This window comes from Myotis yumanensis, unplaced genomic scaffold, assembly GCF_028538775.1.
Source record: "Myotis yumanensis isolate MYYU_CA2020_CCGP unplaced genomic scaffold, mMyoYum1.0.hap1 SCAF_10, whole genome shotgun sequence".
NCBI classification, from domain to species: Eukaryota; Metazoa; Chordata; class Mammalia; order Chiroptera; family Vespertilionidae; genus Myotis; species Myotis yumanensis.
The window spans coordinates 67,777,549-67,799,074 of NW_027223761.1; the positions used below are offsets into that span (position 1 = coordinate 67,777,549).

At 37.3% G+C, this 21,526-nt stretch overlaps 1 protein-coding gene across 2 annotated transcripts in view; it reads left to right on the forward strand.

Annotated features, from left to right (window-relative positions):
* The window catches only part of SESN3 (sestrin 3), a 59,167-nt gene extending 41,096 nt beyond the window's left edge, over positions 1-18,071 (forward strand). For both annotated transcript variants that reach the window (XM_070425944.1, XM_070425945.1), the window contains exons 6-10: positions 274-448; positions 5,948-6,066; positions 7,144-7,334; positions 9,579-9,723; positions 10,358-18,071. In XM_070425944.1, coding sequence (XP_070282045.1) covers positions 274-448; positions 5,948-6,066; positions 7,144-7,334; positions 9,579-9,723; positions 10,358-10,444 — 717 coding nt within the window. In that variant the 3' untranslated portion in view covers positions 10,445-18,071. The remainder of the gene's footprint in view (positions 1-273; positions 449-5,947; positions 6,067-7,143; positions 7,335-9,578; positions 9,724-10,357) is intronic.
* The last annotated feature ends 3,455 nt before the right edge of the window (positions 18,072-21,526 follow it).

Below are 21,526 nucleotides of genomic sequence, written 5' to 3' on the forward strand. Positions count from 1 at the left end.
TCACTTTAAAAAATAAACCATAATATGATTTAATATATACCAAATGCTAGAATTCTAGATCAAATATATCTCTAAACTTTCTACTGGTATATTTTATAACTGAAAATGTTTAAAGCTGTGATATGATTTTTCTTTGGAGTTGGTGGAAATCCCACTCAGGAACTTAATAATAGTACTGATGCCTCTGTACATCACAAGGTGACTGTGGGAGGTAGAGATGTTTACTGGAACCACTTCAAATATTAATAACATCATCATCTTCCCTGTCTCCAGATTGTAGGTTCCCTAAGTGAGCTGGAGGCCTTAATGGAAAGAATGAAAAGGCTTCAAGAAGAAAGGGAAGATGGAGACACATCTCAGGAAGAAATGACCACTCGTTTTGAGAAGGAGTCGAAAGAAAGTCTTTTCGTTGTCTCTGGAGATACTTTTCATTCATTTCCTCATTCAGGTGCCTTTTTTTCACTATCTTTTGGTTGTTCTTGGAACCCTGACAGACCACCTTCAGTGTTTTCCATGTGGATTTGTAAAAATGATTGTGCTACCACATTCCTTTTATTTCTTTCTCGTCCTCTGTGTTAATAGATGGTATACCTGACACTATTGCTTCCTCTATTATGTTGGTTCATCTCTGAATATATTTTAGATCCAGTTGGGAGGAACGCCCAACTTTGTACTTCATACTCTATCTTGGATAGAATGTATTTCAAAGCAGACCAGTTGCTTATAAAATTAGATAGAAATATTTAATTCATCCTATTTTTGTTAATTTTTTTTCATGATCAGTGAAATCCTGTTTCAATAGATATAATTTTTTTAAAATATCTCTGCCTTTTTTGTGGGTGGAGAGTATGTAGGAGGACTATTCTCACACTGCTGCTTTTCCAGGTTAGTTTAAAATTACATTGTACCTGCATTTGCATTTCTTTGGAGAAATCTTTGGAATTTATAAAAACATATTATTTGGGTTATTTTCTTAGGTTGAATTTGGAGGAATTTATTCCATACTTAAAGCTAGGCTTCTTTGCTGTAGTCTTAAAAATACGTTTTTATCTAATACTCTTAAGAGACTTTGAAAAAGGAGGGAAACTTTTAAATTATGACTAAAAAAGATATTAAACACCATGTAGTAAGTGTTATTAAAATAGCAAAGACTCAGTAGAAAGCGTAAATCCTTCAAAGTCATCCATCTACATAACATTTATTTTTAAACAGAGTTCCATTTTGGTTTAAAAGGGGGCTTCAAAATGACTAGTCTTAAGACTAGTCAGTCTCATAATTTCTGAGAGTAATTGATTTGGCCATACTTATTTGTTAACTTTAAACATAGCATCAACCAGTAGCTCTCAGAAATTTTACCAGGAAAAATAAGAATTCCTTTTATCATTTCTCATGATGATCTTTTTTTAAAATGAAGATTTTATCCTCAAAATTGAGTATATTAAGTACTAGTTTCTCAGAGCTTCTAATCAGTATGAAATCCCCCCCAAAAAGGAAACCTGGTGTTTTAGTTATTTGTTTAATATTCTCTCTACAAACATTTACTGAGTCCCCCATATGCTCTCAGCACTGTGGCAGATAGATTTTCAGCCTACATGAGGCATGGTTCCTGCTTCCAGGGAGCTGTCATTGCTGGTGGGAAAGGGAAGTAATGACAATGCAGAGTGGAATGGGGAAGGTTTGTGAGCCCAGAAGAGGACCCTGAACCCAGCCTTAGTGGGGGAGGAGTGTGGACAGAAGGGGTGCCCAGAGGATGACTTTCTCCAACCATTTGGCTCTAAGCTGAGTCTTAGATCTTGAGTGCAGGGATGTCAGACAGTGGCTGGGGGACAGGGGAGTTGGTGTAAACAGCTTCCACGCCTGAGCCAAGGCATGATGGTAAGGAAATAGGATGCTTGCTTCAGGAACAAATGGCCGTGTTGTTAGGACATAAATCATGAGATAGGTAATGTGACAAGGAGCTGGGTAGATGGACAGGGTCTTATCATGGTGATTGATCTTTCTAACCTGAAGGAACAGATAAGCTGCCTTAGTTTGGACATGTGGAGTTCCTCTGTGTATACAACATCCAGTCCAGGGATGTCTGCCCAGTGCTTCTCAAGCTTTGCTGTGCATGTGAGTCACTGGGGAATCTGGCTGGAGCACAGTCAGTCTGGGCTAGGACGGAATAGGCCACACTTTCTGTCACAGCTCCAAGTGGGACTAATGCTAGTCTGCAAACACACTTGGAGTAGTAGTGTGACAATCAGGAGAGGGCTTTTAGCTCAAGATAAAGTTTTGGAAGTTTTCAGCATATAATTAGGGGTTAAAATAAAAATAATTATAAAAATCATCCAGGTAGAACAAATGGGACAATGAACAATAATGAGCCTAGGGCCCTGGCTGGGTGGCTCAGCTGGTTGGAGCGTAGTCTCATACACCAAAAGATGGCGAGTCAACCCGTGGATGTCTCTCTCTCCCTCTTTCTCCTCCTCCTCCCTACCCCCATCCTTCCTTCCTCCCTTGCTCTCTCTCTCAAATCAATTAAAAAATAATTATTATAATAGTAATAATGAGCCTAGAGTTAACCTTCTAGGTAAGCCAATATTTTTAAATGTAAACATTTTTATTAAAGTTACTAATATCTATTTGCTTTTAGACATTACTTTCTAAGATCACTAGAGTTTAAAAGATAGGTTTTTGTTTTTATTTTTTACTACTGAAAATCTTTCCTGGATCCCAGTTTCTATCTTCCTGGACCCTTGAGCAGGACTACTACCGTCTAAAGTGAATTTTTGACTAGCAAGTCTTATACCCTAGCCAAAAAATTGTGTTCTGATTTTTTAACAGAAGAGGCTGTATCATTTGTAAATCATTCAAGGAAATAAATCACTTCATTATTTACTCTTAAACATTCCCAGTACTAAATGTGCTGGTCACACAAAGATAAGTTAGAAAAATAACTTCATACACTGGCTAATTGAGTCATTTTTATAAAGTTAGCAAACTTTTAAAATAGAAATTTATTTTGTTCTTGGTTTAAAAAAAACTAAAAAGTAAAAAATTTCTTGGTTTAACCAGTGTGATAAAGCATTTCAGATTCTATGGAGAGATTCTAACCATAGATTTCAAGTCTTTTGAAGAAAATAAATATTTAAAGTGTTATATGGGGGTGATATTCTGTAGCTTGGTAACAGAGTTAACTAGCTTTTATTGGGTTTTTTTTTTTCAAGTTAGAAAGGTGTTTCGTTATTATGGCATAATGTTTTCTGTATTTTATTAATAGTTACTTCTTAGGGGTAGAAGAGTGCAGACAAAGTGCAAAATACTATTTGTTTTCAGTTCAGACTTTGAAATATTTATTTAGGTAGAATTAAAGTGAGAGCTTTAGATTTGTTAATCACAGTACTAATTTTAATTTTTTTTAAACTTTAACATCTTAAGATAAATTTAGGAAAAAGATATGTGTAGTTTGAGAGATCTTTGTATATTTTTTTTCTGTAGACAAAACTGTCTAGAAAACAGGTCTCAATTGACTCCTAATTTAAAAATAAATGAATGGATAGTATTCATATGATAAATTTTTATGTTATTTGGTTACTCTTCATTGTTTAAAGATGTTTAAAAGTCATATAACAATCCAAATATGTATATGAGCAAGACAAAAACTGACATTAAAGTCAAAAGAACCAGCAAAGTAATAGTCAACTCCAGTATTGATTTTTGTCAACTGAAACCACCAGTCTGTACAGTGTGAGCGGAAAATCACTTCAAGAGAGAAACTGTTTTACAGAGTTTAGTTATCACTTACTGTGCTTGGTTTAATTTTACTCTGTACTCCACAAAACTCCTAACTTCCATTGTGGCCTCGGCAATTGCATTTTTTTGCTTTATTTTATTGATTATTATGGGATGGACAAGCTTAAACTCATTGGTAAATGTTAAGAGATAATGCATTGAAAACGCCATTTATAAAGCATTTCTATTTACCTGGAATAGAGAACTGGAGCATAAGGAGGAGGCAGCAGAGTGGTTGAGGAGTGGTCCAGGGGAGCCTGAGATTTCTTTTTAGAGCTGAAAGTCACTTTGAAGCTTTAGACCAATTTCAGTGATTTAATGTTTACAAGTTATCCATGTCATCTTAAACTAATCCACATTGTATTTCTTTCTGACACTCAGTACCAACAATAGTATTCCTAACTTACACTTGGTTTACTTATGTCTTAAGTAGATATTTCTTTTACTATTAATGAAACAAAGAAAAAATAAATAACAGGTACGTAGCATAGTACCTGCTATAGAGTAAGTACTCAACAATGCCAGTCTCATTGGTGTAATTAAGGAGTTAGGTAAGAATTTCAGTAAAATATTTCCTAGGTTGGGTAGTCTGGGCACTTGATCTTTCTTGCCTTATTATCAAGCACTCTAATTAGTCCCTGCTAATGACCCAAGGAAGGTCAAAACTTGTTGGAAAAGAATACTTATTGCCGAACCGGTTTGGCTCAGTGGATAGAGCGTCGGCCTGCGGACTCAAGGGTCCCGGGTTCGATTCCGGTCAAGGGCATGTACCTTGGTTGCGGGTGCATCCCCACTGGGAGGCATGCAGGAGGCAGCTGATCGATGTTTCTCTCTCATTGATGTTTCTGGCTCTCTATCCCTCTCCCTTCTTCTCTGTAAAAAATCAATAAAATATATTTTTTTAAAAAGAATACTTATTGTGAGGCTTTTCATGAAATAACAAAGATTAAATAAAGATAATGAAGGTACTACTAGTTTACCAGATCTGCAGATGAATTACTATAATTGCACTTATTTTTTAAGCCTATCAACACTGTCCATTACGAGTTACAGTTTTTATTATGCCATAAAATTGTTTTAACTATTTAATATATATTTATTTATTAAATATTTAATATATTTAATATTAATTAAAATACTAAGAAAATATTGTTCTTTGTGTGGAAGGAGCTAGTTTTTTCATTTATTTTTTAAAATATATGTTTATTTTTTATAACAGAAGGTAGTAAATAAAGGTTGTTCATTTCCTTTTAGTGGTTGAAATCAGGGAAAAATGATTATAAAGATTAACCTAAAAAAGTTAGTTAAAAGATAATTATCTTTAAATTAAATTAACATGCATTGGGTTTTTACAATTTCTCAGTGGTGAATTTTTAATATTATCAAGAATGCAGAAATTATTGTAGTCTTCCTATCTTCCTTAATGCTACTTTGATAGTATTCCATTCACAGTCTCATTAGCATATTGTTTACGCCATATGTTGTATACCTTTTCTTTTCATGTGCACAGAAAAGCACAATGTCTTAGGTGTAGAACTCAATGAATTTTCCCAAACAGAACCCTCCTGTTTAACTGACAGCAAATCAACTAAGAATAATAGTGACTCCTGAAAGTCCACTTTCCTCACTGTTCCCAGTCCTTCTCCTTATTATGCCTCTTGGTAAACTAAAAATGAACTCATTTTCCCTGTGAATCCAGATGAAACACCATCTATCTAATTTTAATAAAATCTCGCTTAACATTCCGCTCACGTAAAGTGCTCTTTACCTTCACCTCTTCTCTTTCCCCACATCCCACTTCATCCCCAGAAAGATCAAAAGTTTAAGCATTTTAACCAGAGACCTGGCTATCTTCCTTGTCTAAATGTACTACTACTATTTAGGTATTTTAATTTCATCAATTTTTTGACTGAGTAATAACTATAGTTAAATGCTAAGATGGCCAAGATTTGGTAATGAAATTGTATTCGAAACTTCAGTAGTAGATACTTTATTTGAATTTAAGCCAGGTAGTCAATATTGTCACTTTGGAAATCCATGGAGAAGCTAAAAAGTGGAGGAAAATGGAGGGGTTTCATTGTTCTAACTAAGTGGTTTCCCTAACACTAGATTGTTATTGTTCTTAGATTTTGAGGATGACATGATTATAACATCTAATTGTTATTGTTCTTAGATTTTGAGGATGACATGATTATAACAACTGATGTCTCCCGATATATTGAAGACCCCGGTTTTGGGTATGAAGACTTTGCTAGACGAGGAGAAGAGCATTTGCCAACATTCCGAGCTCAGGTATGAGATATCTGTATTTCAGATAAAATAGAGAATAGATACTGTTATTTTTAACTGTGACATGTTGAAATGTAAATAATTTGACTTCTAAAGATATTAACAGGTCATTTTGATAGAGTCTGTAAATCATTTTATTTAATCTTATCTTCTGCCTAGTTTAATTTGATGTCTTAATAGGTAGATTATTATTTCAACACTAGAGGCCCGGTGCATGAAATTCATGAATGGGAGGTCCCTCAGCCCGGCCTGTAATGACACCAGCGTCCCTCGCCCCGGCCTCTGGCCCGAGGCCCCTCCTCTCCCTCTGCGCGGCCAGGGTGTGGACGCTGGGCTCGCATTGCCGGGGCGACACGGCCAGCGTCCCACCCCGGCCACTATGAGTGCCGCCATCTTTGTTGTGGCATGATAGTTAATTTACATATTACTCTTTTATTAGATAGGATTTTCCCAGCTAAGAAGGCAAAAGGAAAAGGTTTTCTTCAATTACCGCATTATTACATTTTAGTTGTATAATATTCATACCATTTTGGGGGGAGGGGCATAGCAGAGAAGAAACCCAGGGATGTATTATATCACATTTATAATAAAAAGACATTTTGTAATACTATCCTAAATCAGTAGCTAATGGCTTCAGAGTTATCCCCTCCCCACCCCTAGGAAAAACAGTCACAATAATGATGTGACTCCTAAAGTGAGTGCAAATTTGAATTAAGACAAACTCCATTGTGCCTATTTCAGATGATCTGCTAACTGTCCATGTCATTGAATAGGTTTGGTCACATAGGAATAGTCCAAGATCTTCTGGGGTTCTTTCAGATAAGGGTGTAGTTTGCATAGCATTTGACCACAGGAAGTAGCCAGTTTATCACCGACATGCTACACCCTGAACCCCACTGAGGAAATAGCATGGCACTCCAATCTACAAACTGATGTGAAGGCTTTTTAGCAAAGCTACAAACTTAGAAATAAATTTGAATATCTTCATTTACTTGCTGAAGTAGTTATAGTTATAAAAACCTAGAGTTTACTTAGATGAAGAATGCCTATTTTGTAAGTGTATACATTTTACTCTTTTAGGACTATACCTGGGAAAACCATGGGTTCTCCCTGGTGAACAGACTTTATTCTGACATTGGACATCTTCTTGATGAAAAGTTTCGCATGGTCTACAGTCTCACCTATAACACTATGGCCACCCATGAAGATGTCGACACAACCATGCTGCGCAGAGCTTTATTTAACTATGTCCACTGTATGTTTGGAATCAGGTATGCTCATTGTGGACACTGGTTTACACATTTCTAAAAGAAAATTCTGACACTAGCCTTACTCCTGTCCTGTTTAGGAGTATGTATTTTGGGGAGAAAATATTACATGTGGACTTCTGATTTTGGAAAATTAATTCCATTTTATAGAAAAGCAATTTTTCTATGGTTAACTGTTGTGAATATTAATATGCATATGTAAATACAGTAGTAACAATTTACTAACAAGGGAAGAAAATATCAGGAATCATTGAAGATAGGACAAAATCAGACTCAGTTTGAGAATCATTCCTGGAAGAAATAGCAGTTAAAAACCATATATTGTATTCCTTTAGGTCACTTTAATAAATGCTGGTTGGTTAGTTAGTTAGTTAGTTAGCTAGCTTGAATGAATGATAATTAGGGTATAAATAAAACTAGAATAGATTCTTCTTTCATAAAGCTTGCATAAGTTCACATAAAAACACTGAAAGAAAACTGTCAGTCAATGTAAATTAATAGCCTCTAAATTTTTTAAAGATTAGCATTGAGAGGACAGTGAATAAATGAGATTGAATAGTCTAATCATGGTGTAATCAGGAAAGCTTTTTTTTTTTTTTAATGTGCCCTTTTGAGCTGTTTTTTGAGCCTTTATGGAGATAGATCTGTAGAAAAAGAAATCCCCAGATGTGGATGCATTCAGTTTGACTCTGTACTATGTTCTTTCAGATATAGTATCAGAAAGTCTCTGTGAAGTGGGATTAGAATTTAAGTGAAGTAGTTTCTATAATTTTAATGTAAAAAAAATTTTTTTCTGAAAAATCAACATTCTACCTAGAAGACACTATTATGATGATAAATAGTAATTGCTATTTACCCACTTACCATCCTAGACAATAAGTTATCACAGAATCATTACATTTTAAAACAGATATTATACCTACCTAATTAAGAAAAATAAACAGCAATAGAATTTAATTCAGTTGTGATAAATGTTCATTCATGACAATAAATAACAAATGTTATGGTGACTTTATCTCTGAGATGCTACTAAATAAAGCTTATATAAAATCCTTGAGATACTATTTTTTAAGCATTGTGTTTGGGTTAAATATTAACTGAAAATATAGACCAGAAATTCTACAAACCCCCACTACTGCATTTACCCTCCTGTCTGCTTCCGTGCCTACTTCTTCTGGCTCCTCTTATTGTGGATGAACTATCTATGCTTCTGTGCCCTTGGTCACAAAGTCCCATCTCCTCTCTTCTTCTAAAGATCCTTATTCTAGCAATCTCCCCTCTCCTGCGTGATCACCTTTACTCTTGCTATTGGGTCTTTCCCTTCTGTATATAAACATGCATTTCTCTCATCTGTAAACAGATTCTTTTTTAAAATATGATTTTATTGATTTTTAGAGAGAGATGAAGGGAGAGGGATAGAGATAGAAACTTGGATGAGAGAGGAACAGCATTGATCTGCTGCCTTCTGCACACCACCTACCGACGATCAAGCTTGCAAACTAGGCATGTGCTCTGATGGGGAATTGAACCAGAAACTTCTTGGTTCCTGGGTCTATGCTCAACCACTGAACCACACTGGCTGGGCTGAACAGATTCTTTTTCTTCATCATGCTTTTCCCTCTGACTATTGCCTCATTTTTCTGCTCCTGTGCACAGCAAATCTCTTTGGTAGTATATTTACTATCACCAATTTCTTAACTCTCATTCTCTCTTGAAACCACTATCTAATTGAGGTTGCCAGTGACCTCTGTACATGCTACTTTGGTGGTCAGTTTCCAGTTATTATCTTATTTGAGTCGTTACTCCTTCTTCCTTGAAACACTTGACTCCTACTTAGGGCTTTATACTTGCTCCTGGCCTTTGCTCAGATGTTGACCTCTCAGAGAGGCCTTCCTGTCTAAAACCACAGTTCCTCTCCTCCTAGCCCCCAGTTTCACTTTATCTTCATAGCAGTTCTCACCAACTGACATACTATGTTTATCTTTTTAATATTTTTTTGCTTCAGTAGAATTTAAATTCTACAAGACTGTGGGTTTTTGTCTATTTTGTTCATTTGCGTATCACCAGTGCCTAGAAGAGTACATGGAAAGCACATGGCACATAATGGGCACTCAATAAATATTTTTAGATGAATTTAATTAATGAGCTTTTGGTATTTAAATTACTGGACAATAAATGTCTCTGTTACAGCTTTAGAAATCAGAAATTGTGATTTTGTCATTATAAAGCTGTTGTCATTACTCATAGGTATGATGACTATGATTACGGAGAAGTTAATCAATTACTTGAACGAAGCCTGAAGGTTTACATTAAGACAGTGACCTGCTATCCTGAGAGAACTACCAAGCGCATGTATGATAGTTACTGGCGTCAGTTCAAACACTCAGAAAAGGTGTGTTTCATGACTAAACATTATACCATAGATAGATGTTCAATATAAGAAGTAATGATTATGAAAATATTAATAAATTAGTGCCATTATAGAAATGGAAGTGGCATAATCTAGCCAACTTTTTTTAAAATATACTTTTAGCCTTAGTCTGTTTGCTCAGTGGATAGTGTGATGGCCTGCAGACTGAAGAGTCCCAGGTTCGATTACAGTCAAGGGCACATACCCAGGTTGGGAGCTTGATCCCTGAGGAAGGGAGAGGGAGAGAGAGAAAAAAACATCAATGATGGGAGAGAATCATTGATTGGCTGCCCCCTGCACGCCCTCTACTGGGGATCCAGCCCGCAACCTGGGCATGTGCCCTGACCGGAAATCAAGCTGGTGACCTCTTGGTGGATAGGATTGTACTGTACTCAATCCACTAAGTAACACCAGCCGGGCACAAGAGCCATTTTTTATAAACAGTTTTCTTGTGAGTTTCACATCATGTGCATGTATAGCAATGCCCAGGCCTGTATGTTTGTATATGAGTCTTTATACACAAGAAAACCTTTGTGAATGTCTGCTCTATGAAAAAAGTTTAAAGTTTATCAGTTGTTTATAATTGTCATTAAATTGATAACATTTTCATTTCCAGGTTCACGTCAATTTACTATTAATGGAAGCACGGATGCAAGCTGAACTTCTGTATGCTCTTCGTGCCATAACTCGGCATTTGACCTGAAGCCTCACCCAGGGAAAATGTCAGATGTGTGTAAAGACCTTTTCACATAAGATATATACATCAGAAGCTGTTTGTGATGTAGCATCAAAAGTTATTCAATTCTCTGTGTCAAAGTTTAGCCGTTTTTGGGGGCGGCTGTAATGTGCAATGATGTGTTTTCTTTTTCTTGATGCTTAACATTACTAACAATTGCGAAAATAATACTGAAGAGCACTACTTTGCATTGTTTATAGTTGGAGTTTTGGAAACTGATCATAAATCATGAACCTGGTTTGTTAATGCTTAACTTCAGCGCTTTGGGGTTTGTGTGTATGTGTATTTCTCTCCCCACCTTTTTTTGTTGTCGTTAAATAAGGAAAAGCGCTTACAATCTGCTCAAGCAATTGTTTATTCAGATATTGGAATTCAGCAAAGAATAACCTCCTCTGGCCACTCCACTTTTCATGGTGTGTCCTAAATCTGGCAGAGGAAAAGCATGCGCCGTTGAACTAAGCTGCTCACAGGACACAGCCCTGTGTCCCCAGGAGATTATTGTCAGGCACTGTTTGGTTTTTTTGTTTGTTTTTGTTTTTTTTTACTGCTATTGGCGATAACGTGAAATGTGATACAGCCATTGTCCATAATTTAATGTGAAATTAATCATGATGAATTCTATAGCATGCTACTGAAATGCCAAATTCAGCTATTTCCTTTCTCTTCTGAAACAGAAGTTTCAGTTTTCCATATCAGATGTGTATATTAAAGGTGGAATTATACACAATCCTTCCTATCACTGACAGTAATCCTCCGTCATCTTCAGTTATGAGTCCTCACAGTGCTGCTTATAGTTCATTTAGTTGGCACATGTAATCTTGTACCCACACTAGGCTGACCAAAAATTTTGTTTGCACATTTTTCTTTTCTCATAGTGTTTTCTATATTGCAGTACGCAGAAGAAGGTTACTATACCTATATTTTTTCCTGTTAGGCTTTTGGAACTTATTTTCCATGATTTTTCTTATAATAGGTTAAACGGTTTATTATTCAAAGGTAAAAATTGTGTTTCTATGCATTAATGTGAATGAACAACAACAACAGAAAGAGTGCAATATGTTAAAGAAACATGCTAAACTTCCCCCCTATTATGTCACTGCAGAAGTGTCCTTTAAGACAGAGCCATAAAGAAATTTGGTTCAGATTTCTTTATTGCACAAGGCTTTCCCCTTACTGGGGTTGACAGTGTTCCTTTCATAAAGCCAAAGCACCCCCTTCCCCAGAAAAATCTCTTTGGACGACGAGTTTAAAAATAATGAACAAGTCTTAGGGGAGGAATATAAGCATCCAAAAAGTCACATTGTTGCATTGGTTTATGTTGCTTGATTAGACTATCTTCACAGAGCACAACATTATGTGTTTATAGCTTTAATTTGTGTTACGTTAATGAACCAGCGAAGTGCCTAAAGAGATGCTTACAGCCATCTGGTGGGACACAACTGCACGGCTTAAACACTTTGTGGTTAATTAATGGTGACTTGAATTGTACACCAACATGCTAATTTTTAAAGGCAGATCAATTTTTTCCTAGTAAATAATAGTAAATAGTTAAAATTTTTGTTAGATTTCCCACAAAGATTTCATTTTAGCCTTATTTGTTATATAGGACTTACTTTTTTCCCCCTCTCTCATGAAAGAATAGTGGGCTAGTGTTTTGTTTAATAATCCTCCCCCCTTCCATTTATCATCCTTTTTCTGGTACAATGCAGTAGGTTGCTTTCTTTTCGATTTTGTTCCAGATGAGAAAATAGAAAGATGACTGTGAGCCCAGTAACATAAAGCAGTTCTGCATTTTTGTATTCCAGGATCTTCTTTGAAAACTTCCATGTGAGGAAAAAATAACGAATTTTTTAAAGATGGGGGTGGTTTATTTAAAGAGATTACTCAAAGAACTTGTGCCAGGTTTCTTCTGTTTTGTTTATTGCTATACCATATATTGGCTTTATTCAATATCACATTATATAGATATGTATTCTAAAAGTATATAGGAGAATGGCAAAACCTAGATGACAACATTAATGTCCATTTAACTTTCCAAACTTTAGAAAACTTTCAAGTTGAGGATCTCTTTTATTCTTGACATTTGTTTTTTTTAATAAGAGTCCTTCAGTTAATAGCCCTATGTTTGTGCAGGGGACCTCTATTACAGGAGGAAGATGATTGTTATGTATTGAAAAGGAAGAGAAATTCTCACAGAACACCATATGAGCTTTAGACCAAAAGAGGAAACAAGGCTTAAGTAACTAAAATGGCCATTTCATTTTTGTTTTTTGCTTTTTCCCCCTCAGAAATGTAAGTAGTTGGAGTTTGGATTACGGAAATTTAGTGCCTTTCCTAGATCTCTTTCCTAGCAAGGTTTCTTTTCTCAGCATTGATCCATCTCGTCAGTAATCAGGAAAATAAGTTGGCTTGGAACTATAAACAGAAACAAAATCATCTATTTATGAACCTCAGTGAACCAGCCTAGAGAAGGTGACCTCTGGAGGTGCTTGATTAAGCACCTACTCAGACGCATGCGCAGCATTCCAGGTTATGGATACCATTTTACAGCGAGCTTGCTGTGGACTTTATCTAATGCAGACTTGAAATTCCGATGCGGTTTTCCAGGGTGGTATTTTTTCAGAGTATTGAATTTACTATGTAGTAATTTATAGTATAGCTTTTTATATTAAAATGTGATATTTTTAAAAGAGCTATCTGGTTCAATTGGTGAAGTGATGTGGTTATACGAGACTCTAATCTATCCCATGGGCTCACATCGTGCCAAACTTTAATGTACAAGTGTACGTGGGAAAAAAAGCACATGCGAATGTGAATTCTCTACCTTCGTAGCTTATTATGTTAAAGTTAGTTTAGTCACCCACTGATGTAAATGCTTGATCAATGTCGACTTACTTTGAATTTCAAGTTTTCCAGCTTCCCTTGCAATTCTTCCTTTCTCAGATCCCCTTAAGAAATATCTAAATACTCTGCCATCTGAAAGTGAATCTGTCCTTTAGCCTGATCCCTTGACCACAGCAGTGGCCTCATGGGATTCTTGAGATTAGGCCTTCTCGGCCAGACTCATAATATGTAGAGGAAAAGAGGCTTTTACCTTCCTTACCTTTTTGAACTAAGTATATTGTCTTAGTCTGGGGAAGGATCTTTGTCTCATTTGGGGTACTTTTAAAATAAAAGATGGCCAGTGTGGAATCTGGGGCATGGCCTTGGCCTTTAATCATGGCTTCAAACCCAAATAATAGTCAAGCTTCACAGGGCTGTTTTAGAACAGAAAACTCAGCCCTAACCGGTTTGGCTCAGTGGATAGAACAGAAAACTCAGTGTAAGCTTTATATCAAAATTCTATTTGAACCAGAACCCCTATTTTAATTGTGTTACAGTCTCCTAAAATTTTTCAGTGCTTCTAAAAGCTAACTAACATTATTTCAGAACTGTTTTTCCTTTTCCACCTTACAGAGTTTTTTTTAATCCAAAAACTTAGGTTTTTATGCCACAGCAAAACAAAATTAATCAACAAAGATCTGTGCTTAAAAATAGTTCTCCACTGTAGTGCAGAGTGCATGCATATATGATGGTAACATTCTTTTAAACTCTAAGGAAATTCATCAGGGAGAAATAAATAAGTTTCAGTGCATATTATAAAAATGATCTGCACTGTACTAGTAGAATGAGGTTTTTGTGTTGTTTTATGTTGTGTTTAAAGACAATTCTGATTTATTCCTCCAGAAAGCAAGACCTTAAACTCTTTATGTAGTAGGACTTTTTCTTTTTATGCAAATAGATGGTCTTACACAGAATAAACTTATGCAACCATAATGTTATATAAATAGTATATGAAATGTTCTTAGGATAATTGAACAGCAAATGGAAACACATATGGCTATACTGTTCAGATCAAGTTTTAAGTTAGCTAATCTGTACAATCAGAGCCTATTCTAGGTGGACGTCATCATAAACTGTGTTTCCCTATAATATCCCTCTGGAGACTGAGAATCAAAATATGTAGTCTTTCCTCGAAGCAGTACTGTAACATGAATGTATTCATCTCAGTCAACAGAACTTACATGCCCCCTGTATGTGGAGCTTATTTTCATGCTAATGTGGCTTAGATAGCAGTGTCTGCTCAGGTGAGACCTAGAACAAAAATAGCAGGGATGAAATGGATCATCAGAGGTAGAGGTATATGTCAAGGCAGAGCCTGGTGAGGAAGGAAAAGGTTTTCAAAGAACACATGGAACATAATTCCGAGACAGTGGCTGTCCTCAGCAACATACACTTATTATAAAGGACATTTCCCATGGTGGGAGCTCCTGCCTGCATTCCATCCACCCTTCCCGCCTGCTTTCTCTTCCTCCAAGTGCCTCAACCTCTACCCGCTCCCTCTCCTCCCCTTCCCTCAGCCCATCTTGATCTGAATGCCTTGTCACACTACAAACCAAACATCACCAGCCACCTGCTGATAGTCACCAGCATTTACTTTACCGAGTCATTTTTTTCTCCATTGTCCCAACTCCCTTTAAATTCCACAGCCATCCAGCTATATTTTGGCTAATCCTTGCCCCAGATGCCCTACCAGATATTACGCAGCACCAAGTGTAATCCTGTCCATCCCAGACTGTTCCACCTTTCCCAGCTGCCAAAATGTCTTGCTCTCCTCTACCTCATCCCCAAAGAGCCTGTAAATTCAGAGTATCCAACCTTTTCATGGATTCACTCTCTGTTGTTCAGTAATACTACTTCCATAGTTTAAATAAATCATAGAAGATTTTTGCCTTCTAACAAAGTAGGAATCTTTATATTTATACATGATACAGAAAGTGAACTATTTCTACCATGCAGAATTTAGCACTTAACAGGACTTTAAAGTGATTGAATTGCCATTCTACCCTGGATCTGTATTAGGTAGTTAATACTGATATTAGTCCAAGCTATTTGAATGTGAAGTTAAAGTTCCCCAGGAGTCCAGACGGATCTGTACCCCTTCCGTGAAACGGGGTTTCTGGCATACAGATGGGCGGTGTTTCAGATCACTGGTTTTATTTGGTGGTACCTGAGCCTTGCAACACATGTCTGGCAGGAGGATATCTGATAAAAGATGGTTAGGTGGTCCTGTTGGATCCCGGAAGCCCACTTGATCATAATATGTTTAAAATGCCACAAAATAGGCTGCATGAGGGTTTGGTGAAGCTTTCCTGGGTTAGACTAAGCTTCTCACCCCCATGCCGACCCTGTTGTTCTCTTGGGGGGGACCTCCTCTGGGATGGAGAGGGAATGCATTGCCTTTGTCATCTGTATTTTCTGGCTGCACTTCGGTACATCCAGACAGTGTCTGTGAGGAGCAGGAAATGCAGAGGAGGAAGACGCAACAGTTCTTCCTCTCCCGCCAGTGTATACTCGTGTCCTCACAGAGGAAAACTTGTCAGGTTTCTAACATGGGGCGGGTTTGTCTATCGATGGTTGTCTGGTCTGGGGACGAACGAACCACCTGTTTGAAAGTATCGATTATTAAGATCAATGGTGGCATCTGGATGCTGTCCACTCCCATTCATGAGCAACCCAGCCTGACAGCAGAGTCTAGTCAATGCCTTTAAGGGCCCAGGAATGAATCAATGCCTAGCTAAAGAATGAGACAGTAAGGGAGACTTAAGGAATGGTTTTTATTAAATCGTATGCCATGAAGTATTTGTTCCAGCTTTAAATTCATCATGGCTGCACCACCATGAAGTATAGAATTGAAAAAAGGAGATAAGAAGTGGGGGGAAGGAAGACTATCTGATTTTTTGCAGTGCTTGTGGAAATTTTTGGGAAAATGAAATGCATACTATAAAATAGCCTTTAGAACAAACACCCCATTTTATAGCTCATAGGACAGTATCAAACATTAGTAAGTTTAAATGTGACAAATATAACTCTTGGTATATAAGTTTGCAAAAACAGTCTCTTCTCTTCCACCCCGCAGTTTAACCTCTTAAAAGCGAATGTATGAATCCTGGTTAGCTAGATGTATCCAACATGACACCGAATGAAATGGATTGTACATCTCTTTCTTAATCAGTCTTCACAAATTTTCCAACTGGCTTCTAAGTCTGATATGGAAGGATCAAAATGTAGGCTAAAGGAAACATATCAATTTGTAATATGGAGGCTGTTTTCTCCTGTCTGAATTTTACTGCTTCTCTAAAATAAAATGCAAGAGTTAAATGGTACCCTTGTTCCTCAAGGAACATTATCCAAACTCTATCTAATGCAGATATTTCCTTTGCATTGATATATCTTCCCTGGAAAGAAAATACAATTTTTTCCCTCCCTCTTCCTCTTCACATTTACTCTTCTCAACCTAAGACAGGAGAGACAGAAAAAGCAAACCACAGCCAGTGTGGCATCTTTGTGCTACTAGAACAGTGACATCACAGGCACAGTCTGAGCAAGGTCAAAAAGGACCCTGTCAGGTCGACGTGGAACATGGCCTTGCTACTTGGATTAGCTCCTTCAAACCTGAAAATACCTTTTCTGGTCATGGAAGAACTGGATGTATCCTTTAGCTTATGAAATAGGATTTGAACTTGAAATCTTTTTTTAAAAATCCTGATTTTGCAGGGCAGCTACATGATGAATGTATATATTAAGACTTTGTAGCTGAATTGCACATGAAATCAGATTGCCAACTTCTTGACTTTCAAATTTAGACTTCATTTTATCCTTAAGTTGTGAGCGATATATGTAGCATGCTGTGAAATGTCTATTATAGTTCTTTAATTCATCAGTATTAATACAGAATTATCTTTTGCGTTCCTTGGTACTTTTTATTCAGTGTAATCAGAAGCTGTGATGTTTTGCCTTTGTAGTCCTGTGCTTTGTTACTGTAATGTTTTTTTACGAAGCACGTGACTTTGGACTATTGTGAGGCAGATGATCTTAAGACTGCTATATATATATCAGTCTCTTACTATATAAGGTTTTCCATTAGAATAAGCTTTTATCAAATAGATCATTGATGAAATTTAGGATTTACACAATTTGCATTGTCAAATGACAGTCTTATATTTATAGTTTCAATTCCAAAAATAGCAAACTTGATAAACAGCCACTTTAAACGTGTTCTGGTGAACCGGACCCTGCTGTAGATGTAGTCTGAGGTAGTTACCCATATAAGCCTTCTCCACTGTTATACCCTCCACATGAGTCAGCAGTTAAGGAGATTATAGAACCCATGAAAGCTTTTTGTATGTATAACTAGGTTTTATTTTTCTTATGTTGCTGATTTTACAACTCTGACTAAAGCTGACCTGAATGGATCAGTGTATGTGTAATATTCTAGTGCTTTAAATGCCTTTTTTTTTTGGAGGGATGGGTAATATTATTTGAACAGATGCAGAAGGAACTGTTAGTGAGTCAAGACAAACACATTTGAAATAAAGGAACTGTATTAACATGTTAACAATTCATAACTGCACTTTTTATGACATTTTGAAAATCTATTTATAGGTACAGAACAATGGGTTTTGTTAAACTGTATCACATTTATACTTGCAAAAATTTATTTCATTGTTATTAGTAGGAATTTTATTGGTTCAATAAAATTGGCAAAACTGAACCCCGATTATTTGCTCTTTCTTATATATTTATGTACATATTTATACTTACTCTGGAGTAGCATTCTTGACCAGGTTTGTTTCTGCTTGAGTATAGACACATGTATTCTAAAAAACATCAGAATCATAAGAGTCACTTTTCACCTTATTTCTTTCTGACCCACAATTTTCTCATGACATTTCTTACATTCACTCAATATTACATTAGTAGACTATTGCAGTAGTATAAATTGGGCAAAATATAGTTATTGTTACCTTTTAAAATATCAGGTGTGAACTCAGCAAAAGACAGATTAATTTCAGTATTATCTCGTTACTGAAATAGTAAAGAAGTGATAGCATTTTATAAGAAATTGAGACATAGAGAGAGAGAAAATGGCGGAGGCTTAGACAGACGTGTTGGTGCTTTGTCCCGGACCAGATAGGGGCGAGCAGCTGAAACGGGTAACAATCGGCCCGATCAAGCTGGGGAGGTTCAGCTGAGAGAGAGTCTGCAGCCAGGAAAGACAGAAAACTCCTAAAAAATGCGGATGGTTAGAGATTGAGGCTGAAACCTCCCTCTGGGCGCCAGCGCAGCGGCGAGACCGCGCCATCTCAGGCAGCGTTCACCGGCATCCAGAGATCGGCTACTGACCCGGAGGCAACGATTCGCAAACAGCGCGACTGCAAGAGCCAAGGGGAGACCTGCACCCCTCCACGGAAAGATTCAAGCAACAGCGGCCTCCTGATCACCACACGCTCTGCCTGGGGAACAGTTGCTGCGTCTGAAGCCACCCTCCACCAGCCAGAAGAGCCACCACAACTGTGAACAGCACCCATCAGAGGCTCTGCTATCAACAGAGGAGCCGCTGCTACCACAACCGCCCAAGGAGCAACCACAGACCGAGGAGCCACTGCCACCCAGGGAGCAGCCACTGCCACCCAGGGTCCAGCCACTGAACGATTCAACAACAAGTAATGTCAGTGAGATCAAACATGGGTAGACAAAGAAACCCCCAAAGGAAAGAAAAGGAGGACTCGCCAGAAAAGCAGCTAAGTGAGACAGAGATATGCAACATGACGGAAAAAGAATTCAGAATAAGGTTCCTAGAGTACATGCACCGGATGTTCAAGAAGCAAGAAGAAACAGATGAAAAACTCAACTACGTATGCAAGAAGCTAGAAGAAACAGATGAAAAAATCAACAACTTAAGTAAGTCCCAAGAAGAAATGAAGAGCGACATAGCTGCAATAAAAAACACCATTGAAAGTATCAACAGTAGACTGGGAGAAGCGGAGGACCGAATCAGTGAATTAGAAGACAAGGAAGCAAAACACACTCAAACTGTACTGCAAATGGAGAAAAAAATTAAAAGACAGGAGGAGAGCCTAAGGGAACTTTGGGACAACATGAAACGAAGCAACATACGAATAATAGGGGTGCCAGAACAACAGAAAGATGAACATGGATTAGAAAACCTATTCGAAGAAATAATATCAGAAAACTTCCCTGAGGTGGGGAAGAAAAAAGTCACACAAGCCCAGAGAGTCCCAAACAAGGTGAACCCGAAAAGACCCACACCAAGACACATCATAATTACCATGGCAAATGTTCAGGATAAAGAGAGAATCTTACAGGCTGCAAGAGAGAGGCGGAAAGTAACATACAAGGGATCTCCCATTCGATTATCAAATGATTTCTCAACAGAAACACATCAGGCCAGAAAAGAATGGACGGAAATCTACAAAGTGATGCAAAGCAAAGGACTGAATCCAAGAATACTCTATCCAGCAAGGCTATCATTCAAAATTGAAGGGGAAATAAGAAGCTTCACAGACAAAAAAGGGCTAAGGGAGTTTATCACCACCAAGCCAGCCATGCAAGAAATGCTAAAGGGACTGGTGTAAAAGAAGAAATATCAAGCTCAGAAAGAAATCAGCCACACACACACACAAAAAAAGAAATGGCTACAAACAAGTACCTTTCAATAATAACTTTAAATGTAAATGGACTAAATGCTCCAAATAAAAGACATCGAGTGGCTGAATGGATAAAAAAACATGACCCATACATCTGCTGTCTACAAGAGACCCACCTCATTGGAAAGGACTCACACAGACTGAAAGTGAAGGGATGGAAAAATATCTTTCACGCAAATGGAAAGGAAAAGAAAGCTGGGGTAGCAATACTTATATCTGACAAAATACATCTCAAAGTGAAGGCCATAACCAGAGATAAGGAAGGCCACTTCATAATACTAAAGGGATCAATACAACAAGAAGATATAACCCTGGTAAACATATATGCACCCAATGCAGGAGCACCCACATACATAAGAAAACTTCTGGAAGATATCAGGGGAGATATCGACAATAACACAATCATAGTAGGGGACTTTAATACACCACTGACATCACTGGATAAATCCGCTAGACAAACAATCAGCAAAGAAACAGCAATCCTAAATGACTCACTAGATCAGATGGACTTAATTGACATCTTCAGAACTCTACACCCCACAGCTGCGGAATATACATTCCTCTCAGGTGCTCATGGGACATATTCAAAAATAGACCACATATTGGGTCACAAGCAAAGTCTCCACAAATTCAAGAAGATTGAGATCATAAAAAGCATCTTCTCAGACCACGATGGCATAATGTTAGAAATAAACTACAAAAAAAACAACCCAAAATACTCAAACACTTGGAAGCTGAATAGCATGTTATTAAATATTGATTGGGTTACCGATGACATCAAAGAAGAAATTAAAAACATCCTGGACACTAATGACAATGAAAACACAACAATCCAAAACCTCTGGGACACAATGAAAGCAGTCCTGAGAGGAAAGTTTATAGCTCTACAGGCCTATCTCAAAAAACAAGAAAAAATGGTAGTTAATCATCTAACTCTACAACTCAAAGAATTAGAAAGAGAGCAACAAGAAAACCCCAGAGTGAGCAGAAGGAAGGAGATAATAAAGATTAGAGCAGAAATCAATGACATAGAAACCAAAAAAACAATACAGAAAATCAATGAAACCAAGAGCTGGTTCTTTGAAAGGATAAACAAGATTGACAAACCCCTCGCCAGGCTCACCAAGAAGCAAAGAGAAAGGTCCCAAATAAACCAAATCAGAAATGATAGAGGCGAAATAACAACAGACCCCACAGAAATACAAATGATTGTTAAACAATACTACGGGCAACTCTACTCCAACAAATTAGACAACCTGGAGGAAATGGACAAATTCCTAGAAAAATACAACATTCCAAAACTCAATCAGGAAGAATCTAAAAACCTCAATAGGCCAATAACTATGGAAGAAATTGAAGCAGTCATCAGAAAGCTTCCAGCAAACAAAAGCCCAGGGCCAGACGGCTTCACAGGGGAGTTCTACCAAACATTCAAGGAAGAACTAAAACCTACCCTCCTCAGACTACTACAAAAAATTCAAGAGGAAGGAACACTTCC